This window comes from Meriones unguiculatus, chromosome 8 (genome assembly GCF_030254825.1).
Source record: "Meriones unguiculatus strain TT.TT164.6M chromosome 8, Bangor_MerUng_6.1, whole genome shotgun sequence".
NCBI lineage: Eukaryota > Metazoa > Chordata > Mammalia > Rodentia > Muridae > Meriones > Meriones unguiculatus.
The window spans coordinates 63588316-63606698 of record NC_083356.1 but is presented as its reverse complement, the minus strand read 5'-3'; the positions used below and the strand labels follow the sequence as shown (position 1 = coordinate 63606698).

Here is an 18383-nt window from a genome sequence, read left to right as displayed (position 1 = left end):
GGGAGTGAAGGCCAAGCTGAGAAGGAAGTAAGGAAGCCACACATGGACCAGAACTGCTTTCAAACTCTTCCACCCTCAAACCTGGAAGACACAAGACACTGTCAGCTGAGGCAGCTTAGTAAGAAAAAAATCTCATGCTCCAGACAATGATATTAAATAATAAACATGCTTTAATGCCAGGCAAGAGCTATACAATCAACTGAGAATGGGACCACTTCACATAATATGACATATATATAATTAAATCCATTTCCAGAAAGTCCCCCTGGGGAGTACCACACCGCCCCTTCTCCATCCTGAGCGAGGTATGAACAGTCAAGCACTCTGAAACCTCCTCCAGTCCTGTGGACAGCACAGACTTCCTTTACTTGGAACAAAACAGGCTCTACCTCCACCAGAGGCCCCTGAACACAGCACAAACACTGCCTGGCCACAGGGTGACAGATGTCTTCAGGCACTCGGCTCTCCTGATGCTGTGAAGTTCGTTGGTCAAACATGCATAAAATGACACCCAATGCCTTCCTGGGAGAGGCGGAGAAGAGGAGGAAACATACAGATAGGTCTGTTATGTCTGTGTGTCTAGCTGGTCTGGAGCTCTCCAGGCCTTCTGGGGACCACAGGGTTCATAACCTGTGCATCTGGCTCTTGAATTCTGAAGAGCTGGAGGCCACCTCTGGTTTCCACCCCAACTTGGGTTAATTTTGCTTTCCAAAAACAGACTTTATCATTTGGCTCACAGGATTTGGCAAGCCTTGCTACAAAAGGTAAGGAAATGACACTAGGAAAAATTAAGATTACAAAATCTAGGTTACAAAATTTCAACCTATGGAGACACCATTAAAGTTTGAACTTCTGCCAGTTAAGAGTATCGCCATGGGGGGGACCTTCAGCCAGCAAGAATCACCTGGGCATCATTTCTTATAGCTGTGTTTAACTTCTTGCGGTTTTGTTCTACAGGAAGTGGCTACCGGCAGCAGAGACCTTCCTGACTCCTCTTAGGCAGGCTCTGCCACCAACATCCTTGAGTGTCTGGGCCTTGTTGATGCCACTGTGTGTGAGGCTTTGGTTGCCTGTAGCCAGAAGTTTTTGCTTCCAACCCTTATTTCAAAGTAGTGTATATGAGGTGACCAGTCCAAGCCACAACTCAGCTTTGCTAGATTCAAATAACACGGTGAAGGGGAGTGCTGTTGGGACCCACGGTGGCCTCAGACACTGCAGGCTCCCTAGCCGGCACCTACAGTGGGTGGGTGAACTGCCTGGCTGGCCCACACCTGACTACATGAAAGATACCCGGGGGCAGAAAAAGAAGATTCTAGGTGTGGCTCCCCCACTGAGGATGTAGGTTACACTGTTAGGACCAATCTGCTTTTCTGAGTCTATGGAACATTCATCTGCTTAGAAAGACAGCACACCTGCACCTGCCAGTGCGCTGCTGGACCTTGGCCCCTTCTCAGAGCTGCTGGTGGACAAGACACTTGGAAACTGCCTTCCTCTGGCCACCTTGACTCTGTTAAACCATTCGAAATCAAAGCTGGGCCCTTGTCATCATTCTTTTGTAATTTTATGGAGTATATAAAATACACTTGTTGACTGGTACATTTGTGCAAAGACAGGACTTTAAAACAAGACACTGACATTCGTTGTAGTTGGCTTCACAATAAACTGCTAAAACAAGTCTTCTGTAGTAAGATTGCATTAGCGCTCACTAAACATGCATTTACAAGGCAAAACACTTAATTTGGTCTGCAATACCCAATATTTTATATACAGCAGTCTTTTTATAAATCACAAGTAGGTAGCAAGATGGATCTGGTTTTAGAATGTTACCATCTGTGTTTGATTTTTCAAAGGGCCTCATATTAGCTCACCTCTGTAAACCTGTGGGGTGGGGGAACCGCTGAGTCATCTTTCCCCATCTCTGTTAATTTACCTTGTAATGTTCACAGCTTGGAAACTACAGCCTGCTGGGGTGGAGGGGAATGTCCCAGCTGGCTTTAATAGCTTTACCCCAGAGGGTAACCTGCTCTTAGAAAACCTAGCCTCGGGTGCCTGCCATAGCCCTGAGGGCATGCGTGACAACACACCCAGATTAGGAGTTTTGTCTTTCAAACAAAGCCCCTCAAAGCTTGCTGAAGGATCTCAGGGGCAGAATGGAATTCTTTTCTCTGGCCCCACCAGTCTTGGGTTTAAAGACAGACACATTAGAATCAAAGGGAAAAAAGTAACGATGATTAAAAAGTCATCCAACAGGGAACACCACGAAGTCTGTTCATGCTCTCCACAAGCGCTCTGGGCATTCACGTCCACGATGAAAGAAGCAAGGGGCAAGGGTGTCACAGCAGAGTGTGTCTGACTGAAGAGGGGACAGCTTCACCATCAATATTGTTTGGCAAAAAAAAATACAAATAAAATAAGTTTAAAAGCCAACTGGGAGAGACACAGGCAGCAGTAGCGTCCTTAGGGTGCGGGGCTCAGAACTGGCCGGCGCTGCTGGGGTCACACTGCAGGAGACGCACTATGGATGGATCGCTTTTGGCCCCTCGGATGAATTCTTCCAGGGAGAGTTTTCCTAGAAGGCAAGAGGACCAGTGAGTGACGGCCTGTGGTCCTTTGCACTGCACACGGGGCACAGCAGAAGCCCACAGCTTCACCCACCAGAAGCCAGGAGACCATGAGGCAGGGACCCCAATTCTCTGTTTACCATGGCATTCCCCCACCTCGCTCAGTGCACAGGGCCATTTAACAAGACCTCCAGGACAGGACCCAGGGCCTGGGGAGGGTACTGGCTTACCCTGACCTGAATCCTTGCCCTAGTGGCTCTTCTGCCTCTACCTATACCGGGGCCTCACCCCACTCCTCAAGCCCCTGTGCTCATGCTCAGCTTCTGAGGACTGAGTAGCCCTAGCTCGTTTGCGTGTGCCAGGCTCAGGCCCTTCAGCCCCTGTGTACTGCTGTATTCCGGTTTGCAGAAGACTCCTCCCCCCACCCCACTCCCAGTGGGCAGAGCAGGAGTGTAGGTTCTTTTTAACAACTTTTTGAGGATAGCACCACCGTCATCCAAAGTCGGGAGGATAAAGGAGTGTGTTCTAGACAGGTGATACACTTCTGTCAACCCAAGTGGCTTGAGAAGGAAGCCAAAAACCTGGATCTCTCACCAGACAGCTTTCTTTCTTCTTTTTTGATATGGACTCTACTGTGTAGCCCAAGCTTCCTTTTACCTCAGGCTCCTCAATTTCCTGGATCTTCAGTATCCTTCCTCCTCAGCTTTCCGCCAGTAAAGGTCTCTGTCACTATCACTTTGGAGAAATGGGGGTGGGGGTGGCTTTCCTCATTCCTGGCACTTCCGTGGTGACCGTTTGATTGAAGTGACTCATTGACTGATAGTTGGAAATAGAACTGTTGGGAGCCGTTACCTAACTACCTAACTTTGCCCTCTCTCCTTCCCTGCAGACTTAGCCCCATCTGTTTTTCCAAAGACAGATACGAGGCTGCCAGGCTCCTCCAGGCCTGTGCACTTCAGTACCTCCTTAGCTGCTCTTCCGTGCTACCTGCTCAGCCCCTGCAGGATGAGAATGAGGGGATGGGATTGGAAGCAGCATCTTCTAAACACTTTAAAGCTGCAGGCACAAGCACAGGCCTCGGGCACCACAAGCTGTAGAGCATTTGGTACCCCATATGAACTCTGCCTCTTGCACAGACTCCCAGATTGACTTGCTTGTAGGTGCAGACTTTTCATGGCAGAGGCCAGCAGTGGGATGCAAAGACCCTTATCTAAGGAGACTCTGGTGGCAGCAGGCTTCACACCACGCCGGCTCTGCTCCAAGTGAGGAGGGACAGGAGGCTCAGGCCCGAAGCCCTGAAGCCAAGCCCTGAGCTGAAGCAATGTGTTTCTCGGGTGCTCAGCAGTCCCTGCCCTCCTGCCCTCACTGCCTCCATCCCCATAGCTTTCCTTGTTTAAACAAATCTTTCCTTATCAAAGCCCAGGGCAGTAGTAGTTGGCTGTGCATTGGGCAAGGGCCCAGGCAGAGCTCTTTGATCCCGTAGAAACAGTCCCAGTGGAGAGGCTCTGCCATTGCCTTGAGCCAAATATCCAGAAGTGTCTTTCCCCCATCATTTAGTCCTCCTCTAAGGAAGAGGCTGGGTCTTAAAGCCATCATGTTCCCCAGATGACCAAAATCTGTGGTTCAATATCATAAAAACAATCCCATGTTTGTTTAAACTTGTGAAACAAACTATGTGCTGTGAATCAGGGCACATGAGGGAAAACAGCTCTCAGAGGATGTCAGGCAGCTTCATGGAGGCAACTTCTAGCAGTGAACAAGCTGGCTGTGCCACCAAACCAAGAAACCAGCTTCTCAGGGAGCTGGCGCCCCACGTGTGGGGGGAAAAGGAGGCTTATTCTATGCAGAACATGCTATCATACACACCACGAAGGACCTGGTCTATTTCTACACAGCTCACTAGAATTATTAAACATCAGGTGTGAGGATCTGGGGCCAGTGAGCTGTCTCAGTGAATAGAAGTATGTGATTCGTAAACCTGATGACCTGAATTTGATTCCTGGAAACTATGTAAAGGAAAGTGGGGGAAAACGAACTTCATAAACATGTCTTCTGCATGTGTGCACCATGGCACACTCATACATGTCATGTAATAATACTTGCAAAATTCTACACTGTAATATTAAAATGAGTTTTATGTTTTAAAAATGAGTTGGCTGGAGAGATGGCTCTGCAGTCAAGAGCAGAGGACCAGTTTGATTTCCAGCATTCATGTTGAGTAGATCACAACCACCTGCAGCTCCAGTTCCAGGGAACTGTATACCCTCTTATGATCTCTGCAGATTTCTGCATGCGTGTGATGCATATAAACTCACACAGGTGTGCAGGTACAAACATACATGCATGTAAATAATAAAGAAATACATGTTTGTTTAAAGAGCTGTGAAGCTTTTGGCAGCATTGGGTCATCAATGGTAGGCCTTGACTTAGCACTGTAAACTCAGGAACTATTTCTGAATAGCATTTCAAGATTTGGCAATAAAAATAATGATTCTAAAATAACTTTAAATTTCAGTTGAATAACGATCAATTACTTAGCATATGTATGTCCTAAATATTGCACAGAGAGAGATGCTATAAAGAAGTCATTATTTCTCAATTACCTGGGGATCCTGTATCTTACTTGGTAGCCCAACATGCAGAAACCATATCTATTTATTTGATTTTGCAGATAGCTTCAGACTTGTGGTCCTCCTGTGTCACCAAGCACTCTTTGGTTTGTGCACCTGCTGGCTGCATCCAGGCAGCACCCTCACCCAGTGGAACCAGCAGATCACTCCAACCTGCTTCCCACTACCTGAGCTTTCACTTGGACGCAGCATCGTAGAGTCTGCTCATAAGATCACTCAGGCAGGCTGGGATAAAAGCTTTTGGGTTCTTTAAGAAACAGTAGGCACATCCTCATACTCTGGCCTATTGGCCACAAGGATCCAGACTTCTAGAAAAGGCCCATCCTACCTCAGTGGCTTCTTGGATCCTTTTATTTCTGCTCCACAGGACCCATTCTATTCTGGGGAAGGCTAACTTAGGAGAAGCTAGAAGGGCCTAGAAAATAAGGCCTTTGCTCTAGACTGGGACCAGCTCCAGGGTCTACCCACTTCTATTCCTCCCCTCCCAGCATAGGTGGTTGTCACACATCACTGTGCATAAGGTCCCTGTGGTTGACATTTGGTCCTTTTATAGAGCCACCCTGCCCGGACTCCACCAGAAGCTTGACCCAAGCAAAGTCCTTTAGCCTCTTACCATCTCTATTGGTGTCCATCTGGCGGAAGATCTTCTCTGTCCTTTTTTCGGGGGTTGATTCATCTTCGGGCATTTTCATGACAGAAGAAACCATTTTGTAGATAGCCTAGGGAAAGAAGCAGCTGGGTTGTGATATGGAAACAGTTCAAGCCAACAGTAGCTCTATCAAGAGTCAGATGCTGGAGTAAGGGGAAGGGCCCTTTGCTCTGCTGGAGCGCTGTCTGTCCCTGAGCCTTTTACAGGACAGGATGTGGAGTCCGTGGTAGAAGCCAGGCCCTCGAACTTGCTCTCCACCAACGACACCCTCGGTAGTGCCACCTGGCAGAAAAGCCCATACTGCTGCCTCTGATGTGTTACACGTGTAAAGGAGCTCTCTGCAGTTGTGTTAATATTTGAGCCATGCTTGGGGGAGGGGCAGGACTGAGGTTGTATTCCTAACATGCCAGGAATGGTTGCTATTCTCAGGACCTCTCACACATTAGATGATTGACCACCCCTAGGCTCAGAGACAAGTAGGGCCTATTGTGGTTACAATCCTGGCTCCTCGAGGAAGACAGACACCCGCCAGCCTGTGAATGCACGTGGAGAGAGAATCTCTTATGTACTGCATGAAAGCATTGCCTGTCTATAAAAAGCTGAGGTAAGAAACAGGAAGTTGGAGTTCTGGCAGAGAGAGATGAATGCTAGGATAGAGTCAGAGGTAGATTCGTCCTGGACTCTAAGGTGAGGTAACCAGCCATGCCGCACACATATAATAGCATAAACAAGCTGGGCACAGTGGCCTTTGCCCCTGCTGTATCCCAGCTCTTGAGGATGCAGAAGCCGGTGAATCTCTGTGAGCTTGAAGCCAGCCTGGTCTACAAAGTGAGTATAGGACAGCCAGGGCTACACAGCAAAATCTGTCTTGACAAACCAAAAAAAAAAAATAAAATAAAAAAAAGAAAAGAAAAAATAAATGGGTAAAATAAGTTATAAGTTCTGAGCTGGACAGGATTGAGCTCAAACTTTTGGTCTAAGCATTTGTTCATAAATAATAAGGTCTCAGAGTCATTATTTCAGGAACTGGGGTGAGGGTGGCCATGTGTATGTCATTATCTTCCCCCTGGCAGACCCTATCAGTTCTCTCAACCTGTGCAGCACTGTTTTCTCCACAGTGCGTGGCTATGGGCTCACTCATTCTCTGAAGATCCAAGTAGCTCTGAGAGGGAAGGCAGGTGCTGTTAGAGTTTTGGATTATAATAACTTTGCAATCTCAGGCTGAGATAGACTTCTGTGAAATATGATAGAAGAAAAAGAGATTTGACTGAAGGACTGTGTAAGTGGAAGTGAAGATGCACAGGAAAGGTTCGAGGGCCTCACTCATCAAAGGTACTCTGTATTTAGGAAGAGCAAGATGAAGTCATTGTTTAGATCATGACATTGTTAATCAATTTTACTTTGGGCACTTCAGCATGGTGAAAACGTTTAAAAAATTAGATTTTGCCAGAAAGTTCTGGAACTTTCTGGAGTTCTAGGTATATCAGTGTAACTGGGAAAATCAGGGAAATAAAGACAACTAAAGAGAAGAGGAAATGCCAGGTGAAGGTGATAGTAAGGGTTAAATTTCCCTGCTTTACATTCTTGTTTAGGATCAATCCTATCAGAAATACCTAAAATATTGTAGAGATGTTCTAATCCCAGCCAACAAAATAAGAATGAAGGTGGATTCACCCAGTAGAGGTCCCCTTGGGCAGATACCATCCCTCAGAGACCCCTGCGGCAGACTTCCATGTCCCTTGCTGAACTCCAGGGACACCCCATGGTCAGTCACTCTAGGAAGACAGTCAAGGCCAGCACCGTGGCCCAGTTTAGAGTGATGGCCAACACTGGATAAACTCAGCCACATCCAGCTTTCCTGAAAAGTGCTTGTTAAAGAGTTCCTGCAGGCAAGAATAGGGCTGTAATTAGTTCTCCCAGACCCTGTCGGCTGTTCTCCGCTGTTCTCGCAAGCCTCCATCTGCGTCTCCACCTGTGCTATGGGTTTAGAACCACAGGCCAACCTGTTGGCCATAGAGGTAGTGCTCTTTTTAAAAGTAGGAAAGCTTTCCTGCTAACTCCAGAACAAGGCAAGATGGGACCAGGCAACACACACACACACACACACACACACACACACACACACACACTTCGAGCTTCTTTGTGTTCTGTGAGTTCATAATCTCAGGGATCTCAGAACAGCAACAGCACTGCAGTGTCTGGACCCCACCGGTTCACCCCAGCACAGCCTCTGTCCAGGGCAAGCACTGCTCCGTCAGCATGCGTAGAGGTGTCAGCTGAGGAATATTTACAGACAACAGAGGCATTTATTTTTTGCCTCAAGACTTCAGCATACTGTGATTGTCTTTCCCCAATCTCTTTTGGACCTAGTTGTTTCTCTACTGAGTCTTTTTGCCTCTTGGGGGCTCCTTCCTGGTTTGTGTTTGTGACTGTCTTGCAGTCAGGTGCTCTCCTGTTTTCCTAGATCAGTGGCTTCACTCTCACTCATTTCTTATCTGAGTGTTCACCTGCTCACCCCCAAGCCTGGCCCATGTACTAAGGATAAAAGGAAACAGGACCCTACCACAGGAAGCCACCTATGCCTTCCCTTCCTTCCTCTTCAGCGTGCACTCTCCCTTCCTCTGCACAAACAAATGGCTCTATTGCAACGTCTCTGGGAGCATTTCATTCCACTTACCCTAAATTACAGTTGGCCAGGACACCCTCCTTTTGTGATGGGTGATCATGCCTGGCTACTCATCAGGCTACTGGCAGTGGCTACTGCAAGGTCTTGTATAGCACCAGTGTAAAGAATTTGTTCCAGAGTGAGAGCCCCACCTCACTTGCCTTCTTTCATATATACATTTTTAAGATTTATTTATTTGTGTATTTTATGTGTATGAGTACACCAGAAGAGGGATCAGACAGGTGAAAGCTGCCATGTGGGTGCTGAGAACTGAACTCAGAACCTTTGGAAGAGCAGAGAGAATCTTTGCCACTGAGCCATCTCTCCAGCCCCGCTCTCATATTCTTCCTCTCTTCTCCTTTACTCTGCTTCTCTATATAAGGTTCCCTCTTTGTCTCACAGTTTTTGTTTCCCACCCTTTGTTTCCCACGTCTCTCTCCCTCTGTAAATGTGTATTTATACATAAAATCTAATTCTTGTAAGCTCCCTACACTCTCGGAGTCTGCCAACAGCTGCAGCCTCCCCCTTTGGCGCAAATGTTTGTGGATACATATCTATCACTGCAGACAACTATGCAGACCTGCAGATTTAGGAGCATATCCACCGACACCCCAACCCTGTAAGCCTCTGCTCCTGACTAGCCCCTCCACAGGTCTCACTTACCATTCATTTTCCCAACCCACTCATTCAACTGTCATTTTCTGTCTTGAGTCTGACACACCAGGATACTGCGCCCAGCCCTGCCTTTGTCCTGAGGGGTTTACCAGGAAGCAGGCAGAAGGATGAGATGCCCACTGTGGGACGGGCAAAGGGACTGTGTGGCATGATGACAAGAGGTGTGGGACTCTGGGTCTGAAAGGAGGCTAGGGCAGGCCGCCCTGAAGGCTGACTATGAAGCAAGACATGAAAAGAGCACAGGCCTTCCAAAGAAAAGCAGTTGGCGGGGTTTGTCCTCTCACATCTCATCTGCCCTTTAGAAAGAGCTTGGATGATACCACACTGCCAAAAGTATCCCACTTTCCAGGGACCACCGTTTAGATGGGCTTAGGCACACCAGCAACGCCTTAGAGGTTGTCATGAAAGCCTTCACTTCCGTTCTTCTCAGTCCCTAGTGCTCCCTTAGAAACCCACTGACCCTTTAAGAACCTTGGGCCTGGAAGGCTAGGGCTAAATGGAATCCTCCTTCTTGGGACTTTGATGACAACCAGCAGTAGCAGTATGGAGGTCAGTCCTTTAACACTTCTGCTAGAGTGGAGGCATGAAAGCTGACGCAAACACAGGGTGTAAGAGGAGACTACCTCTACAGCCAACAGGTTGGCCTGTGGTTCTAAACCACAGCACAGGTGATGACACAGATGGAGGCTTGTGAGAACAGCTGAGAACAGCCGACAGGGTCCTCAACTGTTAGGAAGGAATAGAACTGGCTCAGAGAAATGAGGGCTCTACAAACAGCTCCCTCGCCACATTACCAGCCCACAAAGAACAGAGTCACTGAATTCTCCACAAGACGATGCATAAGTAGCAGTTGCAAACTGGGCACCTGGATGTCTGGATGGTGAGGTTTTCTTTAAGAGGCTGGTCTTTGGCCAAGCATAATGGCTTTGTTATGGCAATTAGATTAGATTTGTTCTTTGTGCATCAATTAGCCAATAGGATGAATGCAGTGATCCCCAAACCAAGTTTGTAATGTGGTTGGCCCCAGGGCAGAGCAGACAGGGGTGGCTTCAGGCCCCAGGGCAGTGCACAGACAGTGGTGTGGGGGGGACTTCAGGCCCCAGGACAGAGAAGATAGGGCGGGTGGGGCTTCAGGCCCTAGTGGTGTCAGTCTCACAAGCTTAGCTTGGAGGGATGATGGCTTCCTTCTGTTCCCCAGAGCAGGAACAACCAAAACTGACTACTGTTGAGCTTCAGTCTAGGGCTCTAGAGCCTCAAGAGAAAAGACACAGTCCCAACCAGTGCTCTGAGGCAAACCATGTCTTTTATTATCACCATTTCCCCCAAACTTAATGGGATTAAGCCATAGAGAAACCAAGCTGCTTCCGCATGTTAGTTTTAGCAATGTCAGTGAAGACCTGGCAGAGGTAGCCTATTTTTAAGTCATGCTAGAAGGACGCTGTCCCTGGGTATATGTGGACCTTTGGGACACTCAGAAGCCCAGTAAGGTTGTTCCCTGTTAGGCTCACTGTGGCCTTCCTCTTTGTGGTCTTTTCTCACTCCTCCTTACTTTCCCTCCTTCCTCCCTCCCTCCATTCCTTCCATCCTGAAGGAACAAACTCTTAGAAACAGTCACATCTGGATTGACAGGGCTGTGGATCGACCAAGGCCAGGCACAATTTTAAGAATCAAGGCATTTTCTCTGAAAGACACCAAAGCGACTCTTTTCACCAGAGAATTTAGAGTCTTCCTATAAAGCACCAGACATTCAGTGCTCTCTGATGGCAGTGGAGGTTAGCTGAGCAGTGCTGTCTGTGGATTGCAGATAAGGAACAGCATCCTACTTAGAAAGATTTCTACACCAGGATAAGAGACCCTGAAAACCTTTTCTGGAAATAATTTTAAACTGCAGTCGGTGTCTACATGCTGGAATGATATAAGTCATTCAGCTGGAAAGGTAAACTACATCAGTGTCCGTCACCATGTCCTGCTGAGGTATTTGAGTACCATTTCTGACAAGAGAACAGCATTCCCATCTCCTCTTTTATTTTATTATTTGAAACATTTTTTATTTATGTGCATGAGTGTTTGCCTGGTGACCACGAAGGCCAGAAGAGGGCATCAGATCCATTGGAAGTAGAGTTAGAGAATGCTGTGAGCTGCCATGTGGGCTGGGATTCCATCTCTACCCTCTGAAGAGCAGTGATCTTAACCAGTCAGTCATTTCTTCAGCCCCTATTGCTCCCTCTCCATAAATGACATCTCATTCTTATACTACATTTCATGAAGGTTTTTACTTAGGAAAAAATAAACTATCAGTTTTTCCTGTTCAAAATAGGGTCTGTCCACTTTGCATATTTTTCCCCATACAAGCCTGAGAACTTTGAAGATCTTAAGTACAGATTTATAAACCGACTCTTGCTTCCTACACAACAGCTTACTATTTAAAAGGCCAGCACGATGCCTTTTTATCATTTAAAGGTGATAGACATTAGATAATCTATAGAACCAAGTGTGTGGAAATTAAAGCTATACACACATAAGCAGGACAAACTCTGTGATACAGTGCTTTCACTAAAGTTTTTTGTTTTGTTTTGTTTTTTTCTTCTCTCCCAAGATCGTATTTCTCTGTGGAGCCCTAGCTGTCCTGGAATCCTCTCTATAAAACAGGCTGGCCTCAGACTCTGAGAACTGCTTGCCTCTTCCCTCCGAGCCCTGGGATTAAGGTGTGAGCCAGTGCCAACGTGCCCCTACAGCTCTTTTTAAGAAATGTGTCTTTCAAGATGCCCTAAGACCACCATCACCCAAACAAGGTGAGAAACACTGGTTTATGCTGACTGAAATGTATTAGGACAGAGAGAATTAACTGGAAAATTACTGAGTGCTGGTGGTCCCTAGCACCACCCCAGGGGCTTCTGTGCCAGCACCCTTCGATGCACTGTGTGCTAGTTTTGACTGAGTCCATAGCTCATATTTATGTTGAAAAACTTCAATTCTACCTATCTGTAGCTTTTCAAATATAATAGCAGACAACACTGACTTTTAGTTCATGTAGAAAGTAGAGTACTTAGGGGCTCAAGTGCAGAGATAGGCTACCTTTCCACTTCTGATTACAGAAATTGAACAATGTATATTTCATATACTTTAAATAAAATCAAATTTTAATAGAAGAATAATGAGAAAGTCTCTGACTTGACCAGAGTCAATTTTTTTGTAAAATTAATATATTATAAAATGTGAACAAATGAATGAAATAGAAATGAAGAGAGATCTGTGAAAATGAAGCTTACAAATATTAAAGAAGGGTAAGAATACCACAGCGCAAATGTTAAAAAGGCCCTTAGAATCTCTGCACTGAAGATGCCCACTAAGTTGAATCCAGCACTTCCCAAACTGGTTTGACCAATCCTTTTATTACAAAGCATTGGTAAAATCAGCACCCCAAGAAGAGTCTCTCTGAGCCAAGACCAAGTCTGATGCTAACACCTTCTCCTGGAATCCTTTGTTCTTTTCCCTCTTCTTCTTGGCAGAACTAATGATCCAAGACCCATGATGCTTCTCCATGAGTTTTCTCTTCCCAGTGGAATCTACATTGCTTCAATATAGGATGTTTATTCATCTGTGTATGTTTTGTGGCTTAGTACTTGCTTTGGTTGATGAATGCATGCTGGCTTTGTGATAAGCACAGGGACCACACAATATCTTTCAGATTTAGAAAAGGAAAGCATGGTCCAGGTCAAGAAACTCACAGGTGGCAGAGAGACAGGCATTCAGACTGAATGTGAAAATGGAAACAGAGAAGGTTACTTCCAACCAGGATTCTCAGGGACTGGACTACCCTCCCAGTTAAAGCCATCACCAACAGAAACCAAAGGCAATACATGTTCCATAGATGGCACTGGTTAAAGCCAACGAGTCACAAAGCAAAAAAACCATGAAAATGGGAAAACAACTTACATGGGGGGAGGGTAGGTATGAGGACAGGAAGGAGGTAATAGAGATCGAGGTGTGAGTAATCAGAATGGATCATATACACACAAGAAATGGTTGAAGAATATTTTGATTTGACAAAGACGAAATACATCGAACCTGATGTATAAGCTTATAAGATCTGTAAATTAGGCAGCCAATGACAGTGATTCCTGAGAAACTAGAACCAGAAGAAGTAAGCCCTGGACATCTCCACTGTGATGCTGTGACAGTGACTGACTCACCCCTACGGAAGGAGCTTTATAGACTCACTGGCGGGTGGACAGACCAAGGTGTTTAGTCATTCAAAGACAGTGTAAAGGAGAAAACCACACAGGCAGGAGTCCAGAGCACTGTTGAGGCTCCCCATGCATGTCTGGCTGAGTTCCTGTGCAGAGGAATGAGAACTAGCAAAAAACAGGGTTGAAAGAATCAAATGGGAAGATGGATGGGGAGAGCCTGACCGTCAACTGTGGTCAGGAAGAATGTCACCATCCATGGAAAACCTCCTGATTTGTGGGGTCTGTCTACTGGGAAATAGTTAGTCCTAGTGATCCCTGCTCAAATTTTAAAACCAAGATCTGGAAAGTTCGAGCCATTTCCAAGTAACTTAACTACTTCTCAGAACAAAGCATAAGGACATTAAAAAGCTGGACAGAATTTATATTTACAAAATATACCTCTCAACGGGTAAAATTCACAATGTCTTGTGCCCTCCCACCCAAAGCTATCAGTCTCCTAAGGAAGCAGTATCATCCACACAGAAGGAGGAGTAACTCCATCCAGTGGCCCAGAACTGCCACAGATGTTATAATTAGCAGAAGGCCATTGAAACCCATACAAAAATGTGCTCCATCTTTCCCCAAAAGAGATGGGAGAAGACATTAAAAAGAACCCAACTTGAATTTTTAGCAATGAATTCTACAATGTTTGAGGTGGAAAATGCACAGAGTGAGATTGATGGCAAATCAGATCTACTAGTAAAACAAGTACTCATGTAGACATGAGGCTAAGTTACCCAAGATCAAAGGGAGAACAGTTAGCATCTGCAATGCAGCACACTGGTGGATTGTGTGTGGGCTTCAGGCTGTACAGTATGTCCATAATTAAAGACTGAAGGAGGGAAGAAAGAGAGCCAAAAGCATAATTACTAAAAACATTCCAAATCTGATAAAAACCATAAGTCTACAGACCAAAACTCTGATAGACAAAAACATAGCATCCAGAAGGAACTAGATGGTTTGTGCATTCCACTGTCTAGTCAAGAAAGTAGACTCACGGTTAAATTTCTTCTTAAGGGACCTGCAAGGAGCACATAATAGATACAAAAGGAGGATAGGGGAACCTGAAGTTTTAAAAAGAAGGGGACATTGGCCTGCTTTCCTCAAGATGCCTAGCCATCATCTTTACTTTGGGTAAAGGTGGCTGTTGCCTGCACTTGTTGCTCATGTTGAGTTATGAGGCTGACACCTGTCCCTGTAACCAATGACAGTCCTGCCATCACATCGGCCTTGCTCAGTGACTACGTGCAAACAGACGGGAGGCAAGCGTCACCCCATCTCTTACACTGGATGCTGTATTCCCATCCCAGCTTCTGTCTCTGACAGCTCCAGGAAGTTCTAGGCCACAGGAGAACTGGTGATGTCTTTCAGGTATCACTTGGCCCTTTCCGTAGACTCAGCCTGTGCCATGGCGGGTGTGTGGGCATTTAGACTGCCCCCAAGCAGGGCAGGGAGCTGGAACTACGAGAGGAAGAAAGGAATTTCCTTCCTCATAAAGTGACAGGCAGACTGTTCCCATGGAGAGCAGAGAATCCAGAGTATGGTGGGGAAAGGTCCCCGTTTCAGCCTGCTTTAAGCTACAGGAAGTGCTTCGGTACAATACTAAAAACCAGCCTAAATCAGGATCATAAATTTGTAACTAACAGGAAATCAGACACATAACTGTAAAAAAAGAAGTGTTCATTTAAGGCTCTAAACCAAATTCACAGATGTTTTAATTTATTCATCCAGATGATGGTACATCAAAAAATAGTGAAAATAAATAGTTTTCTTTAAAAAGAGCCACAACTGTCCTCCAGCATATGTGGTAGACTGAGTAATGAACCCCCCCCCCCCCCGTGGATGTCCGTGTCCTGACGCTTGAAGCCTGGAGCTGTCTTACCTTACATAGCAAAGAGACTTCTCAAAACTGGATGAATCAATCACAGATCTGGAGATGGGAGGGTACACCTGGATTCCACACATGGCCCCGGAAAACACAGGAACCAATGATTAACATTCATAACTACACAAATGCATGCATGAATGGAAGAGACGATCAGGGTTGCAGTCCCAGGGAGCCAGCATCTGTGCAGCTGGATTTGAAGGTGAATGAGCAGGCCTGGGAATGTAAACTTCTTCTAAGAACTGGGGCAGATGAGAAATCTTTTCTCCAAATAGCTCCAGAAGGAGACACAACCATAAGCACACTTTAATTTTAGTCCAGTGAAACTGAGGTCAGACTTTCAGAACTATAAGATAATATATTTGTGGGCTTGTAAGCCATGAGCTTTGGGGCTCCTTGCTGTAGCAGCCATAAAGACTAATTCAGCTGGCTTCAGCACAGAATTCATGGTAGTGTGGTAAATTCTAGTCTTTCATACCAATATCAGGAAATGAATTCTAGCCTTTTTGTCACTAATGCTATTCCAAAACTAAGTCGAGGGAAAGATCTAAGTACAACAAATGGATGATTTCTGAACAGCGTACGTCCCTCCATCTCTATGCAAAGCCTAATTAAAGACTCATTTTCATCCTGGTCTACACCCTGACCCTGTCAGCATTTGTAGGTAAATGATCATAAATTTTCCTCCCCTCATTCCCCATTAAATGGCTTGAATTGCTGAGTCTTGAAGGGATGGTGATTCAGCTAGGAAGTTGCTTTCAGAGACTATTATTAAGCTACAAGTGTTCCTTCAACAATGAGACCCTTAGTCCATTTATGGTGCTCCCTAGCATAGCTGGCCCCGCCTCCCTGCTTCCGAACAGCTGTTTGCCCAGCTCACCACAGACGCTCAGCAGACAGTGACTGCTTTGAAGTAAATCAATGTTTTCCTAAGTGGTGCAGACCAGCTAGGACAAAGACAAGAATATCCCCACAAATAGCTTTCTGTGACAGGGCTTAGAGATCGTAGGCTTTCAAAAAGGGAAGGAATAAAAGATTAAAAAACAAAAAACAGAAACAAAAACAAAACCAGACCGTGGAGCTCAGTGAGGTCCTGCACTGAATTCCAGTTCATCCCAAATAACTGATGATAGGGATCAGCCTAAGAATGTGATGGACTGTGTGGACTGTCAGCTTGCAAAATAGCCCTGGGTATGAAAATGGCTTGAGATTTAATTTAATCTCTTCCATGATCTAAAGTCACTTCAGGTGCTTGTGGTGTTCGCAGCCATGAGTATTAACCATCAAAGGCATGTGGGTGTCCAACGGTTGAAGAATTTGAGTCTTCTATTGACAGGCTTCTTAAGAACCTCAGCCTTACACAGGCATGTCTGAAGTTCAGGTCTGGACACTTATGAGGGCCTGGGAGTGGCCTAGGGCACTTTACAGTGAGGGGCAGGCCTCCATCAGGTTGAGCACACTTTCATGTTTCTTACCAGGCTTGAACATGGTGGAAGACTCTTCAGGGTCTGGGGTCTGCTGTCGTGTTCTGCATGTCCCTGCGTTCTCCTACCTGCTCTTCCAAGCCACATGCCAAAGCACGGGGCAATGTGACCTTCCTGAACACTGTTCCCCTTGCCAGGGCCTTTGCTGAGCTATGGATAGCAGATGAGTGCATAGCTGCATCTCCATTCTCGTAAGCTCATGTTCCTTATAGTCTTGCTATCTACAGGTTCATCAACAATGGCTGCAAAAACCACCAGGAAAATTGGGCAAAAACCAAACCAAAACAAAAAAACAAAACATTAGAAGATAACACCATGGCTCTTGGGCATTTCTACTTCAGATTCCAGTCAGGAAGAAGTTTTGTCCAAAATGAGAATAACCCTTTCCACTCTTCCAAGGGCAAAGCCCAGCGCTCTGAGATAGAAAGGCCTGGAATGCAGCAAAGTCTGCGCTGGGGTGTGTGGGAGTTTGCCTAGTACTCATGAAGCCCCTGGTTCTGTTCCCAGTACCAAATAGTAAAACAACACATAATAGCAAAAAAGCCTAGTTAGGATGAAAGCTACAACTGAATGTCATGTGTTCCCGAAGCTCTGTGCCTGATGGTCTGGCCCTGCTGAGAAGTGGTAGACTCTCTAAGAGGGGCCTGCTGGGCTCATCTTCAGGTAGTCTGAGTGAGTCTTCAAAGGAGACTGCGGCACCTCAGTCTTTTTCTCTTTCACTGCTTGCTGGCCATGAGGTGAATGGTTTTTCTCTGCTTCACACTCCCGACCCTGATGTAATGTTTTGCCATAGGCCCAGACTCACAGAGCAGACGAAATCTACAAAACTGTAAGTCAGAACAAACCTCCTTGTAAGTCGATTGTTTCAGGCATTCATTATAGTTACAGAAATCAAACCTTGGAATTTTAATTTTTGTTTAACTATCAAAAAATAAGGAAAATCTAAGATGCAAAATGATAAGCAGTTGTCCTACCTCCACTTGTGGGGGCATTAGAAAAACTACTTTGATAAGATGTATCAAGAGATCTTAGAAATATTGACCCAGCTTTTGGGATTCCATCCTAAGAATGGAAAGAAAAACTTTATATAGAAAGATTGACTTTTTTTTTTTTTTAAGACATGATTTCTCTGTGTAGCCTTGGCTGTCCTGGACTCACTTTGTAGATCACACTGGACTGAAATGATCACAGGTATGCACCACTGTACCTGGCAGATTTATTTTATTTTTAAAGGATAAATCATTTATAATGAAAACTGGAGGTAACCTAAATATCCAACAGTAGAAAATTAAGTAATTTTAATATACTGTAGGATTATTATGCATTTTATTAAATATTTTTATAAGACATCATTATAAACACAGAAATACTTGTGTTACTCTGCAAGATGAAAATGGCAAGGTAGAAAATAACATACACTTTACAGAAGTAACTGAATATTTTTAATGCATGGTAAGAGGACCAGGAAATATATAATTTAAAAATCATCATATTAAAAATTATCAAGAAATATATCATTTAAGAAACTGTCCTACCCACAAAATTTTTAAAAATGAAAAAGATTGAGGGTAGGATGGAATAATGAATACTTTTCTCTTAATATTC

At 45.3% G+C, this 18383-nt stretch overlaps 1 protein-coding gene across 5 annotated transcripts in view; it reads right to left on the bottom strand.

The window, feature by feature from the left end:
- Nucleotides 1–152: 152 nt before the first annotated feature.
- Nucleotides 153–18383, bottom strand: part of Ncald (neurocalcin delta) — a 357449-nt gene continuing 339218 nt past the window's right edge. For all 5 annotated transcript variants that reach the window (XM_060389583.1, XM_060389582.1, XM_060389584.1 and 2 more), the window contains 2 exons: nucleotides 5805–5910; nucleotides 153–2569 (listed from right to left, as the gene is read on the bottom strand). In XM_060389583.1, the coding sequence (XP_060245566.1) occupies nucleotides 2472–2569; nucleotides 5805–5910 (204 nt within the window). In that variant the 3' untranslated portion in view covers nucleotides 153–2471. The remainder of the gene's footprint in view (nucleotides 2570–5804; nucleotides 5911–18383) is intronic.